Below are 26,690 nucleotides of genomic sequence, written 5' to 3' on the forward strand. Positions count from 1 at the left end.
ACTCACAAAAAGCACAGCACAGGGCAGGATATCAGCAATGGGACTTACTGGCACGGGCCCCACACTTGGGCCTGGTGCGGAGATCAGGCTTCAGGCTGTGGAAGAGGTGTTAAGAAGCATCTTGACACCCGGAGAGTCCTCAGCTGGGTATGCTCCCGCTGGTGGTGGCTAGCAGCCTGGCTAAAAACAAGGCTAGCACTTGTTGGTGGGACTATGTTGCACATATATGGCAAAGGAGAAGTGCTCACTAACACAGATTTTAGACAGATTTGTGAACAATATTTGTGAGAAATGGTCTTTTGTGTATGTAGAAAAAGTTTTAGATCTTTGAGTTCAGCTCATGAAAAATGGGAGCAAAAACAAAAGTATTGCGTTTATATTTTTGTTCAGTGTATATGTGTGTGTGTATATGTATATGTATACATACATATATATATATATATATATATATATATATATATATATATATATATATATATGTATATGTATATGTGTATATGTCTATATATGTGCGCGCACACATATGATGGTATATAGATGACCTGATCAGGCTCGTCCTTCTGGAGGTGTTTGAGAACCCACCCAGTACCATTTGCTGAGGAGATGCAGAAAATCCCCATCCTGAAGGACCCAGCATCCCAGTATGAGAGAAGTGGTTTCCTGACACGTCTCTCACTTCAACCAAGGTGCAGTTGGAGACCAACATAGTGACCAGCTGGATCAGGGAACTCCTGGCATATCCGGAGTACAACACAGGACGGGATGGGCATCTAAATGGAAAGGACTGGACACTATTAGTGTTGCAGATAAAATGCTGCTGTGTATATATTTATGTATCTATCTCTTGTATATTATTTACAACGTTTTTCTGTAGTCTTCATTTTTTTTACATTTGCTAAAAAATAAAGTTTATTTGTGAAGAAAATTATTTGTCATATCTTTTGTTGGTGGGTTTTTTGGTATAATGAAACCTTAGTGTTCAGAACAGAGTTTACATAGTTGTATTTCATTACATGTCATAAAAACTCACTCTTCTTTAGTTCTATGCCTCAGAGGTCCATTGTCATACCTGTTAATGTTGTGGATGTACTGCAGGTTGTACTGTATGGATTCAAGCAGTTAGGCTCTTGGCCTGGATGGTGTATCATACATGTAGGATGGACTGGAACCTGGTTCATTCCCCAAAAACCTAATAAGTCAAAAAGAAACCAGGCTTACTGTTTTATGAGTAAGCAAATAAAGACTCAGGAGACAGCAGCACTGCATAAAACAAATACTGATCCAGGAAGCAACATGTGTTTTACTATGAAACTGTTATTTCATATAAATGATGTGAATAAACTGTGATACATTGGTACATTGTACATATTGTAGATTATAAACATAAGGTGGAGATGATTATAAATCGCAGCTGCATTTTAGTAGAATGATTACAGTAAACATTACAGCTAAAACACTAGAATGTACTAGTAATTTTTATGTTTTGTTTTTGTATAATACAGAAATCTGTCATCTAAATCTGCCATTGTAAAATTTAAACCTGTGTGGTTTTCACAGGGAATGTGTTAGTAGCCAAATTCATAATAACTTTATTATTACCCAACACAAGCTACCTTAGTATGATCTTAGATAAGCCTGCCTAGATTAAAAAAAGGAGTTATGCTTCACACCTCTGCATATAGCAGTTGACTGCTATTGTTGGTGTCTCCATGTAATGTAATAATTGATTGTATTGTTAGAAACCTTTTATACATCTTTGTTTCAGACATTTACAACTTCAGTCAGTCAACGGACTCAAAGTTGTCACCGTGATGTAATGTCAGATAAGTTACAGTTATCATATTACAGCTGAAAAATTACAACTAACAACTAACCACTATGAAAGATTCTGCTCCAGTCTTTGTTACGAAGGTGGTTGGGAGTCTATCAGCTTGTGTTCCTTCACTCAAATTCAAGAGGCAGACCTGACACTGTTGTTAGCTTAGCCACGGCGTGTTTTTAGTTTCTCATGTAGCCTCAAGAGGTGAAATCCGGTTTAGGTAAGGGGCATGACATTTCTGATACAATCTCTAAACATTGTGCCAATCACAAGAGACTGAGCGAGCTGACCAATCACAGCAGACTGGGCTGCTGGGAAGGCAGGACATAAGCCCAGACAGAGTGTTTCAGAAATAGGTGCTGCAGAAATGGGCAGTGGAAGAATAATAATGTGTTCTTTGAACACTAAAGCACCTAAATCTATTCCACTAGACCCCATTATTACATTTATGACCCTGGAAATGAGCATAGTAAGACTTTTTTTTAGGAATTATGTTTTTTAAAATATTACTACTTCCATCAGCTATCTAACAACAGCAGAAATTAAGACAAAGGCAAGACACTAAATCTCTGAATATTAAGGACAGAGAATAACAAAAAAATGGTAAAAACTCTTCGTGTGTTCTTTCATCAGAGGAAGCTGAACTTGAAGTGGATTTCTGCCATCATAATCACTATCCATTTGAAAATTCAGGATGTTGTCCACGAAGTCTCCCTTCTCCGCAGTCCAGATGAATGTATATACATATGTACATATATATATATATATATTCTTTGTTATGCACCAATACACCAAGCCGAATTCCTTGTATGTGAAAACCTACTTGGCAATAAAAAACGATTCTGATTCTGATTCTGAATGGCACCAAATACACTACTCAATACAAGAGGTCTTTATTTTGTTGCCACTGGTCATTCAGGTTTCAGTAGTGTGGATACTAGGGCTGGGTATCGCCACTGATTTCCTGAATCAATTCAATTTTGATTCAAGGGGTCCCGGTTCGATTCGATATCGATTCGAGTGGAGATATTTCAGTTACAATACCAATTTTTGCTAGTATGTGAAAGAGATTCTCAGAAAACTAATAGTGTAACATTTACAAGGAATTATATTTTAAAAAGAATAAATTCACAACAGGAATAAAAGTGAATATTTTATAACTAAATGTTGTTTCTAGAGTAGCAACAGTAATATTAAAACAGCAAAGTCACAATTTAAACTTTATCTCACTGGAAACAAAATAAGAATCCTAATAAAATAAATCATATTCCTGACATCACAATACTGAGTGAAGTTTAGAAATGCTACATACATATGCTATGTCTTGGAGGTCAATTTGAGTGGCCTGCGGTGAGGCTTAGCTGACAGTGCCCCCAAAGAGGACAAGGCAGTTAAAAAAACAGCTCAAAAGTTCAAAACAGCAGTGCGTGATTTTAGACAACACTGATCAAGAAGTATATAGTGTACATAGTGTACTACATTGAAGTGTACTAATGGAAGTATGTGATTTGAGACACTCTTAGTGTCACAGGACCCCCTGTAGACAGCCTCAGTGTTTCCCCTCCAGCTTGGTCTGTTGTCCAGTTGAACTCCAAGATGTCTGTATCCCTCCAGCACCTCAACATCTTCTCCAAGAATGGAGTCTTTGCTCTTCTAAAATACATCATTCTCTCTAGCTCCTCTAATGTTGAAAAAGGAACATCATACATTGTTAGAAGCCACAACAGCTATGGTAGCAGACCAAACTGCAGGCACCTCAGGTTAGCTTGGAAGGCCAAATGTCTCTATACTCTTAATGCCATCCACTACTTCCTATCTCATCCCTCAGAACCCTCCCCCCTCTGAAACATCATCACATCTTTGGATGGCATGCTGGTGCTCCAGTAGTAATAGAGGCATGAGGTGTAACACAACAGCGTTAGAGTCCAGTTTTTCCACTTGAAATAAACAATTGCAAGGGACAACCACTCTCAAAGCATCCAATATTTATTTTCTCTTTGTAACACTTACTCCAAACACATATCTCTCAAATCAAACAAAAAAAAAACCCAATATAATCTGGCTAAATCAAGTGACAATTTGGTCGTCAGCTCATTTTTAACTTAATTTAAAAGAGAAAACAACCTGTCACCCTCAATTCAATAGTCAGGGTCAGTCAGGGTTAACAACATTTAGTGAGACATAAACATTCAGAAATATTGTCCATTTCTCTCAACAACTAAATCATATCCACCACAGAGGAAGGCAAAAATGAAAAAAGAAATGGCAGTATAATCTGGCATAAATTTTTACCCCTAAATAATGACATGTTTAACTGACTGACATGTTCTGGTAATGTACTGTCATGTTATGGCTTGATTTCATTTAGCAAGCAGATCTTACACTGGCCTCTTTCTTGACTTTGCATGTGCAAACTGGTGTACAATATCTTCAAAATCAGTACCACTAACGAGTTCATGTTCAATGGCCAGGGGGAAAGTGCAGAAAGCCTTCTCTGTGACATTGTGGTCCTCAGCTCATTTTTAACTCGTTTTAAAACTGAAAATGACCTCTCACCCTCACAGTTCGAGACAGGCAAGGTTAAAAACATTCTTAATGCAACATAAACATTCGGAAATGTTGTCTTAAGTCCATTTCTCTCATGAACATGCAGCAACTGTGCCGGTGAAGTCTCATTCTGTACAAAGTGCGTGAACTGAATAAGTTCGTCTGCCAAGGAATTGTCCAGGTCTGTCGGATAAGTGGAGCTCAGCTTAGCAGCTTTTTCACGCACATCACAATCACCACAGTCCCTCTCAAATAAAACGCCAAAAAGTTCACACACATCTGTGTAGGCATTGATCTGTTTGGATAGGCATGAACTGAGTCTGTCAATAATGACATATTATGTTTCAGCCTTAAATCTCTGACTACTATCAGTAAGAGTTACGTCGCTGTCATCATCAGACTCGTCTGCAAATCGCTTTCTTTTTCTCACATGTCGAATGTCGAATTGGTAATCCTGTGTAACACCGACAGAGCGTTCTGATTCTTTGAGCTCTGCAAACTGGTCTCGTAAAGAGCCAACACACAATTGCAATGACTGCAAAAGACCAAGAGCAGTAGCTAAATCCATGTCACTTTGTTTTTAGTTGATTACTTGTTGCTTTAAACCTACCCAGTACCCTGTCCCACAAAATAGTCATTATTACTGTCTCAAGTTTATCAAGTTTAGAGACTAGTGCAGCAGCGTCGCGTTTGGTTTGGGTTTTCTCATCACAGTCCGAGGCTATTTTGGCCAGTGTATCTCTAATTGCCTGGTAATTGTCATTGAGAACTTTTGTGGAGTCTGCTCTACAACTCCACCTAGTACTGCAGAGAGATTTTAGTGTGTGGCTAATGTAATTGTCGCTGTTATGGAAAACTGTTTTCCAGCAATGGGTTGAGGCGCTACAAAATGTATACAGAGACTGTAACAGGTCAAAAAAAGAGTTAACTTCCTCTCAGCAATTATCTGGTGTGTTCACATAAGGTCTGTGGTGGGCCAAGGCTAACCTCTCCAGGACTTCCATGATGTGAGAGATGTGAGGGTGATGAGTTTCATCGATAGTGGCATAATAGTGCTTGAAAAAGCGGTATAGAAGCATTTGGAATACATCAGATTAGATCAGGAAACAGCTCACTCCAATATGATAAAACATAGTTGAAATATAGAACAGGAGAAATCAAAAATACCTGTCAGTAATATAAGCTTGTTTCAAATGAAGACCTTGTTTTCTCGCTGCAGCTACGGTAAATAAAGGTCCAGGCTGGTGTTTCAGAATGTAAGATAATCAGTCTTGTTATATTTTCATGTTTCACTTCATACTCATACTACTGCTCCATTGTACCAATTTCCCTCAGGCCTTGTAGGATGCCAGCAACCCCAAATCTGCAACAGAAGAAAGCCAGCAGTAGAGATGAAACCTCACTGCCCATAAATCAGCTCTCGGATGACCCTCACTCCTCCAGCTCTGTGACCTTGGACAATCCCTCTGACAGCCCGTGTCTGTCCTCCTCAGGAAAGGTATTCACTCTCTGCCAAGCATTGTTGGGCCTCTTGATTTTTATGCCTCAGCACTGGCAATAGCCATGGCCAGAGGCATTACATTTTCTGTCTGTTCATCCATCAGTCCCATTCTCGTTAACATGGTATCTAAAAATGCCTAATGAATGTTCTTCAAATTTTGCACAAATGTTTAATTTGACTTAATGATGAACTGTTTAGATTTTGGTGGTCAAAAGTCAAGGTCACGGTGACCTTGCATCAGTGTCATTCTTGTGAACATGATGATCTCAAGAAAACCTTGTGGGAATTTCTTGCAAAATTGGCACAAACATCCACTTTGAGTCGCATATGAACTGATAAGAATTTGGTTGTCAAAGGTCAAGATCATTGTCATCTGTCGCATTCTCGTGGCTACATCTCAAGTACTCCCGCGTGATCAGCCTCCCTTACTTCGGAATGGGAGTCTGGGGACATTCGTCTTTCGTTTTGTAATAGAAATGAGCGGGGATATCCAGACCACGTGACGGCATTGCCATAAGTACGGCACGTGTGTTACATGTAACAGAGATGTACCAGAAACACAGAGAGCAGGTTACCGGTGCGTAGTACTGTGATGTGGGTTTGTAATGTAGTCAGTCATGGCTCAGACTACTACACTGAAGAAACGTGTGGATATTTGTCGGGTTTGTTCGGCATCGGGAAACAGCAATTCCGGTGTAGGAGGGTGTAAGGCAAAGCTAATCAGCCGTTGGTCGAGGAAGTACGGAAGTACACGGATTTGGATCCAATCACATCACTGCCGCTGGGAGCCAGCGCTAGTTCTATTACAACTTTCCTATGGGAATGTCCACAGACGACGGAGTCAGCCAGCGTGCTGACATCATTGGTGTCTGTGTAAGAGACTACATCTCAAGAACACCTTGAGGTAATTTCTTTAAATTTGACACAAACGTCCACTTGGACTCAGCAAAGAAGTGATTAGAATTTGGTGGTCAAAGGTCAAGGTCACTGTGACCTTACATCCTCCCCATTCTCGTGAAACTGATATCTGAAGAAGGCCTTGAGGGAGTTTCCTGAAATTCAGCACAAATATCCACTTGAACATTAGAATGAACTGATTAGAATTTGGTCACCAAAGGTCAAGGTCACTGTGACCACTCAAAACATTTTTGGCCATAATTCAAGAATTTTCAGTCACTAATTATGACAAAATTTCACGTCTGAAAGAATATTAAGATAAAGTGCTCTACAATGGTTCAGGTCATACCTAACAGACAAGCGTTTTGTGTGGGTATTGCTGACGCTAGGTCTGGTGTAACAGACGTCAACTGTGTGGTGCCTCAGGGGTCAGTGCTAGGTCTGATTCTCTTTTTTCAACGTACATGCTCCTTCGTGGTCCTCTTATATGCAGGCATAATATCAGTTTTCATTTGTATGCAGATGATACTCAGATCTATTTAAGCTGTTATCCAGCAAACAACTATCAAAACACAACTAACCTACTAAACTGCTTTCAAGACATTCACAAGTGGATCTCACAAAACTTCCTGCAGCTTAATGATGACAGAACAGAGATATTGATCACAGGACAAAATAGTGCAAACATTTAAATGTCAAACATTCTTGGTTCTCTGTCTCACTCAATAACTTCACCCTGCAGAAATCCTGGTGTCATTTTTGATCAAACCCTCAGTTTAGACAAACATGTAAATTCGGTAGTTCAATCCAGCTTCTACTATCTCAGAAATATCTTGAGAGTCAGATCATTCCTATCCAACAAACATCTTGAAACTTTTATCCATTTATAACCAGTCATTTAGGTTATTGCAATTCCTTGCTCTCTGGCATCAGTAAAAAATCCCTCTCACATGTCCAGCTAATCCAAAACTCTGCTGCCAGAATCTTGACTCGGACTAGAAAAACACACCAATCCTGATTTTATTGATTACTTACAAAGCCCTCAGAGGCCTTGTTCCAATTTAAATATCAGATCTATCATTGCCCTATGTTCCTTCTCGCACCATGAGATCCTCAGATGCATCTTTTCTTGTTGTTCCAAGGTCTCTTTAATCAACAAAATAAAAGTAAATTATATTAAAATGTGGCGGAGGTCATTTACACTCCCACCAAATCATCAGTGATTTTCGGTACAATATAGGATGTAAGCACAAATGATTTCTAACTTGATAATGACCTTTGATTCAAAAGCCTACAAATACTGTGAGTCCATCTTTCTACAGAGTCTAGATGAACGTCCACATAAAATGTTTCACACTGTAAAGGATATGGTTCTGAACTAAAGAGGAAGGTTAAGCAGTCTCTAGGAGCAGGATCAGCTTCCGGACCGGACGTTCGACCGCAGATGGCTTGCCAGAATGCTGTCCTTCTCTTCCCATCTTCTGGTCTCCAAGGAAAACTTTTACTCTTCTTACAAGTCCATCCTTATCAGTCACTGTCTCCACAACCTTGGCCAATCTCCACTCATTCCGTGGCAGATCATCTGCTTTCTCCATGACTATGTCACCGACTTTCAGGTTACTTTTTGGAGTATACCAGCGTTGTCTGGTGGCAATATTGGAGAGGTATTCTCTTTTCCAATGACTCCAGAATTGCTCTGCAAGATACTGAACATGATGCTGTTACGCGCATACGCATCCTCTCTATAATGAATCTGCCAGGAGGTGGTAGCACTGCCACAGACTTCATAGTGGGCAGGTGATTGGGCGTTAGTGGTTTAGGACTATCTGGGTCATTCAGGTTGTCAACTGTGAGTGGATGACTGTTCACAATAGGCATTGCCTCATAGAAGAATGTCCACAGAGAGGCATCGTCCAGCCTGCCTGATGACAGTGAGAGAGTGGAACGAAGAACATTCCTTACTGTTCTGATCTGTCTCTCTCATACACTTCCTGAAAGGCTGGAGTGGGGAGTGTTAAAGTCAAAGTCACACAGCCCTTTAGCTAAAAATGCAGTCAAACGTTTATCATCAACTTGCTTTACAGCTTCTCTCAATTCATTTTTAGCTCCAATAAAATTTGTTCCTTGGTCACATTTGATCTGACGTTCTGTTCCTCTGATGGTGATGAAACAAGGAAGGCCATTGATAAAGGAATCTGTTGACATGTCGTCCAGCATTTCAATGTGGATAGCTTGACAGCAAAGGTATGTGAAATGGAGGCCGTATCTCTTGTGCACCTTGTGCCCCTGTTTGGTGGGAAGTGGACCAAAACAATCCATTCCACAATAGTTAAATGGTAGCGATTGATCTACATGCTCTGATGGCAGATCAGCCATTCTCTGTTCTTCTGCATATCTCCTGAGTTTCCAACATTTGACACATTGATATATATGCAGAAACAGCTCTGTTCATTCCTGGAATCCAGTATCCATTTCTAGTATCCCTCTCCTTGATGTCTTCTTGCTCATGATTTCGAGATATTATTATCTTGGTAATGTGATGATCATTTGGAATTATCACTGGATGTTTTTGCAGTGTAGGGAGAGATGCATTTTTCAGTCTTCCTCCCACCTTGAGGATTCCATCTTGGTCAAGAAAAGCATCCAACTGGTATAGTTTACTCCGAGATGAACGTCAAGCTCCCTTACTGGGCAACTTGATCTCTTCTTGATACACTTGTCTCTGTAAGTCCTTAACATAATGCGATGTGCATCCTCTCGCTCAAGTACAGTGCTTGAGCAGTGCAAAGATCTGTTGACTTGTCACCCCTGGCACGACAAAGGAGATGTGCAACAGCTTGAGTGACTTTATACCATGAAGAAAATGTTGACAAGCGGTCTGAGAGACTTTCTTGCTCCATAGTCTGTACATTTAGTGTCTGAACCTAACATCTGCAGCTGGAGGTATTTCTCTATCCCATAAGAGGTATAAGGTCCCATAAACCAGTTCGATGTGAGAAGCTCACTTGGACTTGAACCTCTTGAGGTGAGGTCTGCAGGGTTTTTGTCAGTAGGGACATATCTCCACTGCTGAGGAGTTGTGCTTAGACGTATCTCCTGTATCCTATTTGACACAAAGGTGTGGAAACGACGTGCCTCGTTGTTGATGTACCCCAAAAGAGTCAGTCCAAAAGTACTCATCAATGTCTGTGAGACAAAGTTCCTCCTCCAGGGTGGTGCATAATGCCCCATTCCATCCTCATTCACATCAATCAATCAATCAATTTTATTTATGAAGCCCAATATCACAAATCACAATTTGCCTCACAGGGCTTTACAGCATACAACATCCCTCTGTCCTTATGACCCTCACAGCTGATAAGGAAAAACTCCCCAAAAAAAACCCTGTAACGGGGGAAAAAAACGGTAGAAACCTCAGGAAGAGCAACTGAGGAGGGATCCCTCTTCCAGGACGGACAGACGTGCAATAGATGTCGTACAGAACAGATCAGCATAATAAATTAACAGTAATCTGTATGACACAATGAGACAGAGAGACAGAGAGAGAGAGAGACAGAGAGAGAGAGAGATGCAGGACAGACTGTAATGACAGTAGCTTACAACAACATTAATGAAAGTAATAATATTATAGTTATAGTTCTGGCTACTGTGGTACAATATGTTGAAAGTAAATATTAATATCTGGCAGTATTCACATGTCTCTAGTACGAACATTGTCCATAGCCATATGTGCTTACATCAGAGAAGTGTTTCAAGACGTGTCAACAGTCAGCTGGAGCATAGCAAGGGGGTATGCTGATTTTCTCTAAATTTCATTTTTTTCATTTATTGGTTTATTTTGTCGGGACAGTGCATATTAATGAACAGTACATACATGATGTAATGTAAATATGCTGGAGTTAGCATGCATGCTAAATTTCATCCGCAGTCCCCAAACAATAAACATAAAAAACGGTCAGCACATTACAATACAAAAGTCCAATGTAAAACAGTGTACATGTACAAACATGCATAAATACCTACAAGTTCATGTACACATACACACACATATAAATAACAACACACATACAAAAGACAAGCCAGATTAAGAATGCTCACAGGTTTGATTGTCTAGGATCCAATTTTTAAGTTGCACTTTAAAAGACCCAAAAGATGAACACTCACACTTACAAATTTGTAAGATCATTCTTCCAGCAATCCCACACTGGTTGCAGATGACTAAGGAGAGGGTCATCCCAGCCTGTGCCATGCCTACACATTTCCTGAAGCACCTTTTTGCCGATGAGCAGGAAGGATGCAACAAACCCAAGTGGGTTGTAAAGGGGAGGTAACTATGGACAGTATGCCATGACGTGTTGCTGGCTGTTCTTTGAGGAAGATCCGAAATCTGAAGGTGTCAGATTCAATAGGCCAATGGATTCCTAAGACTCGCCCCAATATAGAACTGTCAAAGGCGAAGTAAGAGTGGTTACTTCATTAGCACGTTCAGATAGGGATATACTCTCTCACACTGATTTATTGTTAGACGCAAACTTGTGCAGTCTCAAACCACCCATGGCACAGAGTTTCTGAGCTTCCTTTGCTAGCTAAATAATTTAATCTGCACCGTCATCAACATAAAACTCACTCATAATGAACTGAGCCGAGGGGGAACAGGCTCTTGCTTTCCTTTGCAAGATGTTTCAATCCATAGTTGGCGCATCCAGGCAATGATGCATCCACAAAGAGATGTACCTTCATGCAGAAGTCCTGTGGCTTTGCAGTCAGATCTCCATCCTTCCACCAGGAGAAGCGTAGGTAGTCTCTTTCAGCTTCACACACATGGAACTGGTGAAACATCCTTTCGAGATCACACATCAGTGCAATATGGTGCTGCCTGAATCTGATGAGAACACCATTCAGATTATTAAACAGATCTGGGCCCATCAGTGGGTGGTCACTTAGGCTAGTTCCCTTGCAGCTCGTGATACACTCCGTGGAGAGGGATATACCTTTTTTTTTTCCTTCCTTCCCCTCATCATAAACTTCCTCTGCGTCATCCTTTTTAATGACCTCATTCATGAACTTCACATTATGCTCTTTGTAGTTCTTATCCTTCAGCAGCTTTCTCTTTAGATGGCTGAGCCGGACAATGGCTAGTTGTTTATTGTCAGGGAGGTACGGTCTCTCTTTAAAGGGGAGTGGCATTTCATAATGGCCACAAGTGTTCTTCTGAATACCTTCCTGTAACATGTTCAGGAAGAGAATGTCATCCTGAGACTCCGTTTTGCCATCTTTACTGGCATCCTTAAAGTCAGACTCAAGTACCTTTATAGCATCTGATGGAGTTGTCGGAGGAAGCTCTCTGACAGCAACTCTGTGGCACGTTGGTGATTCTTGATGAGTCGAGATGAGGTGATGACCAGCCTACAACGCTCGAACCTAGATCTGTGCAAACTGCATAGGGTTCATTATCTCCTCCCACAATTACCTGCCGTGGTGCCAGTGCCCTTGAGCAATTGTAGCCTATTAAAAGTCCAACTTCACACTCTAACTGTGGTCTATGACGGCAATCCTTTGCACTATGGCCTGGCTTCAAGCATAGCACAGTTTTTTTTCTTTCACATATTTCCTTCTTTCATCCAGAGACTTCCCTTTAATCTCAGGACAGCTATGCAGCCGATGTCTACTGTCTTGACATAACATACACGGTGGCTTTAAACCTGTCTTTGACTGCACTGGAGTTTAAGTCTCTGTAGCTGTCTGTGTATCTGTGTATGGAGAACACTGCATTTAGTCTTCTTCTCTTTGAGACAGCCTTTCGCTGTAGGTGGTTCTGATGACCGGAGGGCTTGAAAGGAGGTTATTGGATTATAGGCATTCTCTGCCTCCATCAACATGAAGGCCACAAAATCCTGAAAGTCTGGAAATTTTTGCATGTCTTTCATAACTTGGGTAACTTGGCGGTTCTACTGTGATGCTGCCCAGTCAGGTAACTTCTGGACCAATTTCTGATTTTCTTCGAATTCATTCAAAATATCAAGGCATTTAACATGTGGCATGGCTTCCTGACATGCATGCAAAAAATTAGTAAATGCTCTAAATCCCTCAGCATCTTTTGACTGATGCTGAATGCTCTCTGTATCACGAATGGCTGACCAAACTTTGGGTCGAGAGAGTTCCATGCATCTTTGTAAGCTTCATCATAATTTCTGTAAAAGATGCCATTGAGTGTCTTTCGAGCTGGACCTCATATATACTTTATCAAATAATGCAATTTGTCTGCAGGAGAGATGTTCTTTCTGTCTATTTAGATGGTCTAAAACGCGAAGCGCCAGGCGTGCGGCGCATGGGCGTGTCCCAGTCACTTGCTAGTTAGACAGCGCGTTTTTAGACTGTGCGCCATGGTGGAGAGTCTAAAAGGGTTGGACTTACTCTGTGAATTAGTCATGGGTGTGTTTTGGGCGTATCATTCAATAAGCCAATCAGAGTGTCACCTCTCATTCCCTTTAAAAGAGGCGCGATTGGAGCGCATGGCAGAGAGCTAGTTAGATGGCGGACCTACCAACTGGAAAGAGTGAGTGTTTTACAGCTGAGGAGACGGATGTCCTCGTGCGGGAGGTGAAGGTCTGTCAGAACCAGATCTACGGGGACAGCAGGCGGGATCACTAATACAAGAAGGATCTTACTAAATATCTGTGGAATATTATTCAAACCTGTTTTCATCATATAACAGAGCATACAACAGCTGTCAGGACTGCCGCGGAGCTCCCCAAGGTGCTGATCCTGTAGCTAGGACCTGTTTAGCGTTTTCTCCCCCACCCACGTTTGTTAATTGTTTTCACATGTTTCCTAGAGCTGTGTTCTGCCTCTTATTTGCATGTGTGTCCTCTCTACACTCACATAACAATATAATAATATAATGTAATGTAGCCTAGTATATAATGTAGCCTAGTATAACATGTTAAAATAAATGCAATGTGTGGCCTTTGGTTTTCAATCAAAAAAATGATTGATTGGTCAGATAATTTCACAATTTCATTGGTCATTTTTACAAATTATGATGATCATTATTACTGCGATTAGATCATTCTAATTAATGACTGACCATTAAGACGTGTTTCTGATAAATATTTTAATGTGCACAATAATAACCTTTCACATTGTAATCATATTTTTATTTGTTATCTTTTGCATAAGTGTGGCTGCTCCGTGTGTGTCTGAGCAGAGTGCACGCATGTTGTGCACCCGCCTAGAGACGCATATTACTAACTTGTTTAACAGCGAAATACTGCGCCGTTGACTTTAGACCAGGTTTTTGTTCATCACTGGCGCATTTGCTTTTTAAGTCATCTAACTAGCAACGCGCCATGACTGCGCCTGACCACTCCTCAGTTTTAGACCGACACACCCAGAGAAGCGCAAGTTCATTTGCTAGTTAGGCGATAAGGGCGCAGGGCGTGAAAATGACAACTGCGCCTGCATCTGAATAGCAATGACACTTGCGACATGGATTATGCGCCCTCCACCGTCCGCTTTAGACCATCTAAATAGGGCCCTATGAGTGATCTGAGTAATCAATGAACAGGATAGAATCACCGGTGAACACAGATGGCTCTGGTATTGGTAGCTTATTCAAGGCTGTTGTGTTTTGGACTGCTTGTGTGACGTAAGATGCATCTGTCTGTGGAGGTGATACTGTCTTTGAAACATTAGTGGGTTGTTGGATAGGAGCTGAGTACACAGGCTGCTGTGGAGACACGTGATGCTGCCCCCCAGTGTTGTAATCCACTGAGCAGACACTAGCCTCTTGCATCACTTCCTGATTATATATCATCAGTCATGAGTTTTCCGATGCCTCCATTTCGTGAGCAAGTGCCCCGAACTCAGACCATCACATAAAGTCCCTCTGTCGTCGTCATGGCTGTCAATCAAAAGTGTGGTGGGACCAGTGAGGTGCAGTTCTTACTGTAGCATCCCCGACGGAATAATGGTCTTGCTCTCTGACCGATGGTTCATCAAGCTTTATTTTCCACACTTCCAAACATACCATGAACGTACCGGAAGAGCTACAATGAAACAAAACGAAAACAAAATATTACATTTCTTTCTTAGTGTAACCTGCCGTAGGCACACTGAGCTAATAGCAACGTAGCGTCTTCTTTAGCGTACACATGCTCATTAAAACTCACAGAAACTATTAAAAAGGGTTCATAATGTCACACAATTTTAAACACAATACGAAATAAAATGTAGACAAACCTTGTGCTCTTATCAGCCAGGTGATAGACTTTTACTGTCGTTACAAAGATGTATTTACGCTGCACACAACACTGTTGGGTTTCACTCACACTACCGAAAATGGACCCCTTTCAAAATTAAAACGTCCACCTCTACCTTTTTAACTTCCTGGTCTTTGCCTTTCAAAATAAGAGCATTTAAAATTCAACTAACAAAATAAAAGCAAATTATAATAGAATGTGGTGGAGGTCATTTGCAGATAACTGTAATCCTGACTGTCCACATTGAAACTGTGCTGATTGCATAGATCGTCTGTGCTGTCAGGGGGAAGATGTGTGTGAAGCATCCATGTTTTCACAGACATGGATTTAAACTGTAAGTGCAACTTTAGCAGAGCATGCGAAGGCATACAACCGTGAGGCAATAATTCTATTTTTTTTTCCCCCTGTTTACAGCAATTTAGTCAAAGATCATTAGTTTTTTATAACCAGAAATGTTTTATTTATACTTTCTGGTCTAATTTAACTAAAAGTTAATTACGTACACCCTTACATGTTGAAGGAAGAGTGTGTGATTGCAGTTCCACAATAGTTTGTTGTATGTATTTTAAATTCACCAGCTTTCAATTTATAGTTTCTTTTGCGCTCGACTGCTTCCAAGACATGCAAGACATGTCTTAAATAGCTCAGCATTAAAAGATATTTAGTGTTGCTCATTTTAAAGCAAGGATTATCATAAAACTTTCCTTAATTTAAAAATGAGGAAAGAAAAAGCCCAAGTGATATATTTACAAGAAATGCATTTATCTCGGCAAGAACATGATAAACTGAGGAAATTTGGATTTAAAAACACCTTCTTCAGTTCATTTAAGAAGGGTCCAAAGAGAGGAGTTGCTATATTAATTTCCACCTCTGTCAATTTTGAAGTCATTAAAGAAATAGGCGACAAAGAGGGGAGGTATGTAATTGTAAAAGGGAAAATGGTCAATGTTTATGTGCCACCTAATTCTGGTAGAAAGTTTTTGAAATTAGTGTTTGAAATCATAGCCTTGGAAAATGAAGGAATTGTAATATGTGCAGGAGATTTTAACATGATTCTGAATGCTAAACTGGACACAACTAATAACAAGAGAAATAAGACTCATCCGTCAAAGCTTGTCAGTACCGCTCTAACTGAACTCAGGATGTTTGATGTTTGGAGGGAACTACATCCATTGGAGAGGGACTACACACATTATTCTGCTCCACACTCTGTGTACTCCAGAATACATTATTTTTTTATGAACAGAAGAAGAAGTTAAGAAAGATATTAAATGCTGCAAAGAAGAAAACAAAGACAGTCCAGTTGACTTTACCATACTATGGGACACGGTCAAAGCTGTAATGAGAGGGAGGTTAATAGCATCAAAAAAAAGATTAGAGAGGAAGATTATAAAAAGTTGACTAAACAATTAAAAATATTAGAGCAACAACATAAAAACAACAAGGATGAATCAGTTTTACAACAAATAATCAGTGTAAGACGACAGATTGATGACATCCTAAGCAATGAGATTGAGAAAAAACTAAAATTCATGAAACAAACCTACTACGAATCAGAACCCAAACCAACTAAATATAAATTAAATTTGGCAACACGACTCAAGGTCCAGCAAACCTCTAATACCATACATAAGATTAGAGACCCCGCAACAAAACAACTATTATTTGAACCTGAAGAAAAGTTTTTAAAGACTATTATGAAAACTTATATTTCCCAGCCCACAACTAAAGAAGAGTATGAAATGAAAGAATTCCAGGATTTATTAGACTTGCCAACTATTGGAGAAGAACAGAACAGGAAGTTAATTTCCAACATCACTAAGAAGGAACTAGATGCTGCAATTAGCAGATAACCAGGTAGTGATGGATTTCCCAGCGAGTGGTATAAAATATTCAAGGAAGAATTAACTCCACTACTCCTGAGTTCTTTTAATCAGACTCTGACTGAGGGGAAACTGCCTCCCTCCTGGAAAGAGGCAATAATTTCCCTTATACCAAAGGAAGGGAAAAACAAGGAATATTGTGAATCATATAGACCTATCTCAATCCTGAATGTGGATTACAAGATTTTTACTTGAATAATCTCTAAAAGATTTGAAAATGTTATGACTGACTTGATTGATGAAGATCAATCAGGCTTTATAACAGGTAGGCAGACTCAGGATAATGGTAGGCGTACCCTACACATAATAGACCAGATGCAAAAACAGGGATTGAGAGCAGTATTAGTGAGCCTCGACGCATAGAAGGCTTTTGACTGTGTCAATTGGAGATTTCTATATCAGGTACTGGGGAGACTAGGGATTAAAATAACAATCAATACAATGTATTCAAAGCCTCTATCAAGAACCTACAGCAAGGATTAAAATTAATGGACATCTAACTGATAGATTTGTTTAACAGCGAGGGACCCGCCAAGGATGCTGCCTTTGCCCTACCTTGTTTGCAATATTTATTGAACCGTTGGCACAAATGATCAGTCAGAGCAACAATTTAAAAGGAATCCAAATAGGAGAAGAGGAACATATTATAGGGCTTTTCGCAAACGATGTTATTGTGACTCTTCAAGACCCGGACAGAACTTTTCCTAAACTGACGTCGACATTAGAGGACTATGGTGAATACTCAGGCTATAAATCAAACATAGCAAAAACACAAATTCTCACATTAAATTATTCTCCAGGCCAAGAAGTTAAAGAAAAAGACAATGGAATGCTAAAGTGATCAAATATCTGGGTGTGATACTGGCAAAAAAATCTCAATAAAACATTCGAAATAAATTGTAATCAGATTAATAACAATATAAAGACAGATATCAGGCGGTGGTCAGCTTTCAACATGGATTTCGAGACACGAATTGAGGTTATAAAAATGAATGTATTACCAAGATTGTTATACCTTTTTCAATCCATCCCACAAATGATACCAGAGACACAATTTAGACACTGGGACAAACTTATATCTAGATTTATCTGGGCTGGGCAGAAACCAGGGGTCAGGTATAAGACATTTCAATTACAAAAAGAGGTCGGGATGTCCCTGCCCAACCTGAAACAATACTTTTATGCAGCTCAAGGGAGGTTCCTCGTTTGTACATGCTGCCCTCTATATCAGGCAAAATGGAAAGATATAGAGGGCAAGATAGATACTTTCCATATTCAAGCAACACTAGGAGACATAGGAAATAAAATGTCTCAACAAAGCAGTAATTAAATTATTAAACAAACAATGGATATTTGGAGTAAAATGGTGAAAGAATACAATATGGAAGGGGACATCAAATTATTAATCTGGCCTGCTCTAGATCCCAAATTTAAACCAGGAGTCAGTGATGTTGGTTTCAGACAGTGGTGGGACAAGGGCATTACAGCAGTATGTACACTAACTCACAGTGGATTCTTAAAAAGTTTTGGGGAATTACAAAAGGAATTTGGACTTGAAAACAACTTGACTTTTTCAGATACCTACAAATAAGAGATTACTATGATAAAAAAATAAAACCAACATTGTCTAGAGAGGTTAATGCAGTGATAGATATTCTGACTGAAGCCTATAAAAAGAAGAATAAAAAAACTATCTCGAAAATATATCAGGGCCTTCAGAAACAGGACAGAAACAACACAGATTATATTAAAGTAAAATGGGAGAAAGAACTAAACATAGAAATATCACAGGAGGACTGGCGTTCAATGTGGAATGCACAGCATTCATCCACAAGTTCAAAGAAGTGGAGAATATTTGGTTGGAAAAATTTGATCCGCTACTTTATTACACCACATATAAAAAGCAAATTATCTCAATCACAGGAACAGTGCTGGAGGCAGTGCGGAAACTTGAACGCTGATCACTCCCATATCTTCTGGTTATGCCCAAAAATCCAAACTTTCTGGGAAAATATATGTCTAACTGTGGGAAAGATTTTGGGATATAAGATTCCTAATGATGTTAAAGTTTTGTATTTCTGTGCTTTGAAAGATGATGTGATTAAAAAGAAAGACTGGTATCTGTGCAAAATACTGCTAATGGCCTGTAAAAAAAAAAAACAATCACAAAGAACTGGTATAAACCTGAGACCCCAAGTCTCAGTCTGTGGATGGACAGAGTTAAAGAAATCTATGCAATGGAAAAGATGACTTTCTGTCTGAGGTCCAGAGGAGCAATCTTCCACAGGAAATGGGAGAAATGGTCTACATTAGAGGAATAGAGGGTGCTATCAATTAAACAAGACATTTGAAATCATTGCATCATGCATCATAATATTGCCAACAGAGGAGCCCCCATGTTTTTGTAAACTGTATGTTTGTTTGTTTGTTTGTTCATTTGTTTGTTATATCTTAAGCTGAAAATACTAAATAAAAAGTATCAAACATTTTTTTAATAATAATACATTTCTTAATAATTTAAGAATTCATTCACCACTTTGTCAGCTGTGGACAGTTGTCCTGCTGAGGACAACATTAGTTTGGATCTCTGAGGCCAGGCACAAGAGCTCCTAATGATGCTATGGTGAATCCTTTGTAGAGTGTCTAATTTAAACCAGAGGTGCAGGTCACCCTGAGATCCTTGAGTGTTTGGATTGATTTTTAATTTCACTAATTACTGTCTCATCAATGAATAATAAATAAGTGAAGTTCTTTGCTAAGTTAGCTATGGTGTTGTTTTCCTCCCCTTGTTCCCAACAGATCCTAAAGTCACTGTTCCCTCAGTGGGCTGTTTTATCAGTGCGGTACTTCATCATGAAGAGCAGCAATGTCAGGAACATAGACATTTCTCAGCAGAAAGGGATCTGGTCCACCACACCAAGCAATGAGAACAAACTCACCAAGGCCTTCATGGAGAATAACCTCATCATCCTCATCTTCTCTGTTCAGGGCTCTGGACACTTCCAGGTAACACTCTGACGGATGGCAAAACAAATGCTATATGTAGTTTAATTTCTGTTATCACAGTTTAGACCATATGTACTGAATCTTGACCCCACTATAACAGTGCAGTACAAATAATAGGGGTGTGAACAAGCAGCAACCTCCAGGACTGACAAGTAAAGCCAATGCGGAAGTGCCAAAATCTGCATTGCATTGGCTGTCTCCAAAATAGAGCTAATCCCCATGGACTCCCATTTTAAAATGCCCAACTTTACAGCTAAAATGAATATATTTACAGCCCGGTACAAAAGGCGGTTTTGATCTTTGGCTATTCTCTATCTATCTATGGCTTATTTCATCATTCATGACAACTGTATGGGGTGAATTTTTTATTACGATCACATTTAAATGTCATTAAAGCTTAAGTTCTGCATAATTAAGGGCATGGCCACATTGACTGACTGGCTGTCAGCTAGGCCTCACATCAGGCCACTCAACTTAACCTCCTTGCCATGTTTTGAGGTGCTGGAGCTGGCTGGCCAGAGGGGAGATCTTTTTTGCAAATACTGGACGAATAATATGGCTTGCTGTGCAGATAATTGTACCAACTGACCGCCGAAGACACCAGTGCTCCAGTTATTCTGTGAGTGATATTCTATTATCATGGTATTTAAATGTTAGAGCAAATTAGCATGTATTGTTGTATGTCTGGCTTGTTAGCTTGTTAGTTATCTTGCTATCTAGCTATAGCAAATAAAGCTCCACCACGTTAACATTAGTTGGGTAAGTAAGCTAAAGCTTACTTAAAGCTATGGAAGTGATATACTTGCCATACGGGGGCAATGTAATGTTGAGATTAATGCTAGACTTGGGTAGGTAACAGTTATGTTACGTTAAAATGTTGCAGACTGTGTGCAATTACAATAAAGTGTATGTGTATAACTTAAAAAATATCAATAGTCACGTTTAATGTGGTTCAGAAATAACGTTATTCCAACTAAATGTTGCATCTTTGGTTAAGCTGGAGTTGGTTATTGAGGCTATACGGCAAGTTAACAAACTTTGATGATCCACAAACAAAAGTTGTTATTTTTATTAATATTATTGCTAAAACAGGCGACTGATTGTGATTGGCTGTTGGCTGAAAAGTCGAGAGGTTGTCTGCTGCGTTCAGTTCAGTACACTTACGGAACTTAATCGTGTGTTACATAAGTAAATGTGGTATGACAAAATTGGGGGGGTTGATGTGAAATTATGACAACTTAAAATTGAATGTTTTTATAAATACACTATTTGTTCACTACACAACTGTAGCACAACTATATACACAACAGTAGCCTAATCTTCTGGCACAGTTTGCAGCCTGGCTGCATCAAACTTAACCTTGTCTCTCACCCTTTTCTCTCCCTCTACTTCCGACTGTCGTCTCTTTGCCTCCCCTCCACTCTTGAGCGCGCCGTAGTACAGCCAGACAGGCAGGGTTTTTTTTTTAAATAAAGCTAATTGCAGCGTAGTGTCACATAACATTTCATGATATTTAAATTATCATTTCAAACTCTGATTATGGTAAGTATACATGCGCAAATATAGGCTCTCTCTCTCTCTCTCTCTATATATATATATATATATACAGTACAGGCCAAAAGGCTGTTGGAAACCATTTCAGGTGACTACCTCTTGAAGCTCATGGAGAGAATGCCAAGAGTGTGCAAAGCAGTAATCAGAGCAAAGGGTGGCTATTTTGAAGAAACTAGAATATAAAACATGTTTTCAGTTATTTCACCTTTTTTTGTTAAGTACATAACTCCACATGTGTTCATTCATAGTTTTGATGCCTTCAGTGAGAATCTACAATGTAAATAGTCATGAAAATAAAGAAAACGCATTGAATGAGAAGCTGTGTCCAAACTTTTGGCCTGTACTGTACATATATATATATATATATGTGTGTGTGTGTGTGTGTGTCTGTGTGTATGTGTGTGTGTGTGTGTGTATGTATATATGTAGAGATATATATATATATATATATATATATATATATATATATATATATATATATGTATATGTATATATGTATATTTGTTTGTATCTGTCTATATATATATATATATATATATAAAGGAAGACCAAGAGTCACCTCTGCTTCTGAGGATAAGTTCATCCGAGTCACCAGCCTCAGAAATCGCAAGTTAACAGCAGCTCAGATCAGAGACCAGATGAATGCCACACAGAGTTCTAGCAGCAGACCCATCTCTAGAACAACTGTTAAGAGGAGACTGCGCCAATCAGGCCTTCATGGTCAAATAGCTGCTAGGAAACCACTGCTAAGGAGAGGCAACAAGCAGAAGAGATTTGTTTGGGCCAAGAAACACAAGGAATGGACATTAGACCAGTGGAAATCTGTGCTTTGGTCTGATGAGTCCAAATTTGAGATCTTTGGTTCCAACCGCCGTGTCTTTGTGAGACGCAGAAAAGGTGAACACATGGATTCCACATGCCTGGTTCCCACTGTGAAGCATGGAGGAGGAGGTGTGATGGTGTGGGGGTGTTTTGCTGGTGACACTGTTGGGGATTTATTCAAAATTGAAGGCACACTGAACCAGCATGGCTACCACAGCATCCTGCAGCGACATGCCATCCCATCCGGTTTGCGTTTAGTTGGACGATCATTTATTTTTCAACAGGACAATGACCCCAAACACACCTCCAGGCTGTGTAAGGGCTATTTGACCAAGAAGGAGAGTGATGGAGTGCTGCGGCAGATGACCTGGCCTCCACAGTCACCGGACCTGAACCCAATCCAGATGGTTTGGGGTGAGCTGGACTGCAGAGTGAAGGCAAAGGGGCCAACAAGTGCTAAACACCTCTGGGAACTCCTTCAAGACTGTTGGAAAACCATTTCAGGTGACTACCTCTTGAAGCTCATGGAGAGAATGCCAAGAGTGTGCAAAGCAGTAATCAGAGCAAAGGGTGGCTATTTTGAGGAAACTAGAATATAAAACATGTTTTCAGTTATTTCACCTTTTTTTGTTAAGTACATAACTCCACATGTGTTCATTCATAGTTTTGATGCCTTCAGTGAGAATCTACAATGTAAATAGTCATGAAAATAAAGAAAACGCATTGAATGAGAAGGTGTGTCCAAACTTTTGGCCTGTACTGTATATATATATATATATATATATATACAGTGGTGGAAAAAAGTTTTCGGACACCCCATGCATTTGTGAAATATTGCATTAAGAATCACTCTTAGGTCTTCAAGTGCAATTTCTTTTAGTACAGTCACAGCCAAAATACTAAAGAAATCCTAAAAAAGCCATTAAAAACTTAAAATCGATTGGTTCCATAAGAAATTTTGAGTATTGGGTCACTTTGGTACCAGTGATGAAGGTCGTTCTTTTTATTAGAAGACACAATTTTTGTTGCCAAGCTTTGTGTCTACATAAAGCCAGCACATTTGAAAGTTCTTCAGACACAAAAATAGCTAAAACAAGGAACCTAACGCAGGAAACACGCCTGAAGATAAAGATTCTCAGCCAGGAAGGGTACAGCTGCCGCCAGATAGCCAGGAAGTGCAGATGCAGTCCTTCAGCAGTTGGATACACTCACGAACCAACAGCTTGGAAGACAAACCAAGATCTGGGCGTCCAAGGGTTTCTTCAGCAAGAAATGACCGCATCCTGATCCGCATGTGCAGGCAAAACCGCCGAATGACATCACAGGAGCTTCAGCAGCAGTGGTCAAACCAAACTGGTGTCCAGTGTTCCACCCACACTGTACGTGGCCGACTTTTAGATCATGGCTTAAGGTCCTACAAGGCTATCAAGAAGCCCCTGATCAATGAGAGACAGAGGTTAGCCCGGCGTCGTTGGGCCCAGGCACACAAGAACTGGACAGCCAGGAACTGGAAGAAGATTTTGTGGTCAGATGAGTCCAGTTTCCAGCTTTATCTTCCTCCTACTAATGTGAGGGTACGCAGAAGGCCAGGCGAAGCATTATCTCCAGTATGTACAGTACCTACTGTCAAGCATGGTGGAGGCAGTATCATGGTTTGGGGATGCATGAGTGCTGCTGGTGTTGGTCATCTCACTGTCTGTGATGGCACATTGAACTCTACCAAGTATTGTACCATTCTCGAAACCCACATGCTCCCTTCTGCGTGTGCACTGTTCCGTCGAGGTAAAAACTGGATGTTTCAGCAAGATAATGGCCCTTGCCACACATCCAAGGCCAGTAGAACTTGGCTGCAGGAGCACAGTATCCAGGTCTTAGAGTGGCCAGCTCAATCCCCGGACATGAGCCCCATTGAAAATCTGTGGTGGATTATCAAAAGGTCTGGACAGTGTGAAAGGCTCGTGGGGAACATGCCAGCCAGGATTAGAGCTCTACTACGTGCCATTGGCAGGACTACTAAATATTAATTTGATGATGTGATGGTTTATTTATTTTTTGTTCAGTTTTGAACACATTCTCTGTTATTTGTTGACTTTGATACCGACAATGTTGAGAACTGACATATTGAAACTGTCAAGAATTTAGTTTTGTTAGTTTTTCTTGTAAACAATAAACAAAAAATATAATTTGTATTTGTTTGTATCTGTCTAATGCAGCCACACCTTTTGAAACACAAAAAAGATTTTTCCACAAATATTTCATGATAATATTTGACTATGTAAATAGTCATGAAAATAAAGAAAACGCATTGAATGAGAAGGTGTGTCCAAACTTTTGGCCTGTACTGTGTATATATATATATATATATATATATATATATATATATATATATATATTCTATGCGGCTATTATAGTAAAAAAAAAAAAATAGGGGCGCACGTATGTAAATTAATAGTCCCTTTATTCCAAAAGTCATAAAGAAAGCAAGGGAAGAACATTTCATAAAGCCCTGGAGGGCAGGAGTGGATGAACCCGGTTAAAGAGTACCCGCCCAGACAGGACACTCTAAAACTAAAGCAAGCGCGCCCGCAAGGAGGCAGGGATCGTTTCATTGGTCAACAATATACCTGGCGTCCTATTGGTTTGGGGATTTTGACAGGGTTGTTATTACAAAAAAATCCAAGCGCAGGGCAGAAATCTGAGAGCAGAAATTCCACGAGCGCACAGAAGCAGCTTGAGCGCGAGGATAAGAGCTGAAGCTGGAGCAGGAAATCTGTGCAAGCAACATTGTATCTGAGTGTGAGCACACAGTTTGAGCAGAAACAGAGTAGATCTAAGAGCGAGCAGTGGCTATTTGAGTGCGAGGGCAGGGTTTTGAGGGACAATATTACAAAATCTGAATGTGAAATTAATAAATAATGCTCTCAAATTGATATATCACTCTCCTGAATAAAGATAGGAAAAAAGCTCCATATGTCCTGAGGTCCTTAACACTTATTGAGTGTTATTAGAAGAAAACCTGATGTAACACAGTGGTAAACATGCCTGTTTTGGAACATGTTGCAGGCATCAAAATGAAGGAATGTATATTTAGAAAAATAAATAATGTTTATGAATTTGAACATTAAATATCTTGTTTTTTATTTTTTTTTAAAAAGTCTGCTGTGTTGTTGTTGTGTGGGTGCACATGAAATGATTCAGCACTCAGCATTGTTACCTTTTCTGAAAGAGAAAGAAAGAATCATTCCAACAGATATTTTTGACAACTGTCATCAACACTGAAATGAACAGGACTTGCATGCATTTTTTTTATCAGTGAACACTGACCTTAACCAAAGAGCGTTGATATTAATACACACTCACTAAACCTTGAATCAATCAATAAGAGTTTTTGTGGTTTAACGTTTACTAAGTTAAATAAACTAAATTTCATCTGCTGGCTTTTTGGCTCACCAAGATGCCTAACGTTACAGTTAACCACCACATAATTGCTGTTATGCTAACCACACACCACACATTTTAACATTAACTTACACACGGTAACATTAACTTCAGCTAATGCTACAATTACATTACAAGATAAACGTTGCTCCTTTTTTATGTAGTATTTGCCGAATGTAGACATGTATGCAATAAGCTGACATCACTAAGTTGACTTTAACTCTTACCTCTAAAGTTTACCTCGAATTACGGAAGCTAACTTAGCAAGCAGCGATTTAGCACCGCAAAGCCAAGAGCAGTGTTCAGTCAGGTTAACCATGTTTGTAGGCGTTTGTAGTGTCCACTGGCTGCCTCATTCAGATCCACCCCCCCCTACTCCACAGCTTCACCCTCTCATCCAAAAATTTGCATGTCTGGCTACAGAAATCCAAGATGGCAACAGCTAAAATGCCAAACGCGAGGCTTCAAAACGGCAGTCCACAAACCAGTGGGTGAAATGAACTGATAGGATTTTGGTGCTCAAAGGTTAAGATCAGTGTAGTCTGAGTGGGCGGAAGTTCGCTGCATAGCTCAGCCTCTCATTGGGCGGAATGAGCCACCCGCTGAAGTCCCGCCCTACCACCTCCGGTTGTGTAGCAGTTTTCAACCGTTTTCAATACGTCCTTTACTAACTTTTGCGGTGTTTGATCTTGCGGGGATGTAGCCATTTTTCTGCCATGGTTCGCGTCCTGTAGGTGATATTTTTGTGGGCGTGTTACACCAAAACCTGTTTCCCCCCAGCAATATTTTTGCAAGCGCACCGTTGCTGTGGCACCGCCCAGAACGACTGTGATTGGTTGAAAGAAATACAAACAGCCGGGGCATTTTCTTCTCCAATCTCAAAGTGAGAGTTGGCCCAGCCAGACCTTTCTTTTCTTGAGAAAGGTCTGGTGAGCGAGACTAAGATCAGTGTGACCTCACAA

The 26,690-nt window shown here is 40.0% G+C and overlaps 1 protein-coding gene across 4 annotated transcripts in view; it reads left to right on the forward strand.

Annotated features, from left to right (window-relative positions):
* The window catches only part of ythdc2 (YTH domain containing 2), a 175,517-nt gene that overhangs the window by 138,787 nt on the left and 10,040 nt on the right, over nt 1–26,690 (forward strand). For 2 of the 4 annotated variants that reach the window (XM_078161883.1, XM_033646410.2), the window contains 2 exons: nt 5,702–5,864; nt 19,708–19,914. In XM_078161883.1, the coding sequence (XP_078018009.1) occupies nt 5,702–5,864; nt 19,708–19,914 (370 nt within the window). Of the gene's footprint in view, nt 1–5,701; nt 5,865–19,707; nt 19,915–20,412; nt 20,534–26,690 lie in introns of those variants that run through there. The other 2 variants (XM_078161884.1, XM_078161885.1) reach the window with 2 other exon arrangements.

The sequence above is a fragment of the Epinephelus lanceolatus genome, chromosome 19 (assembly GCF_041903045.1).
Source record: "Epinephelus lanceolatus isolate andai-2023 chromosome 19, ASM4190304v1, whole genome shotgun sequence".
NCBI lineage: Eukaryota > Metazoa > Chordata > Actinopteri > Perciformes > Serranidae > Epinephelus > Epinephelus lanceolatus.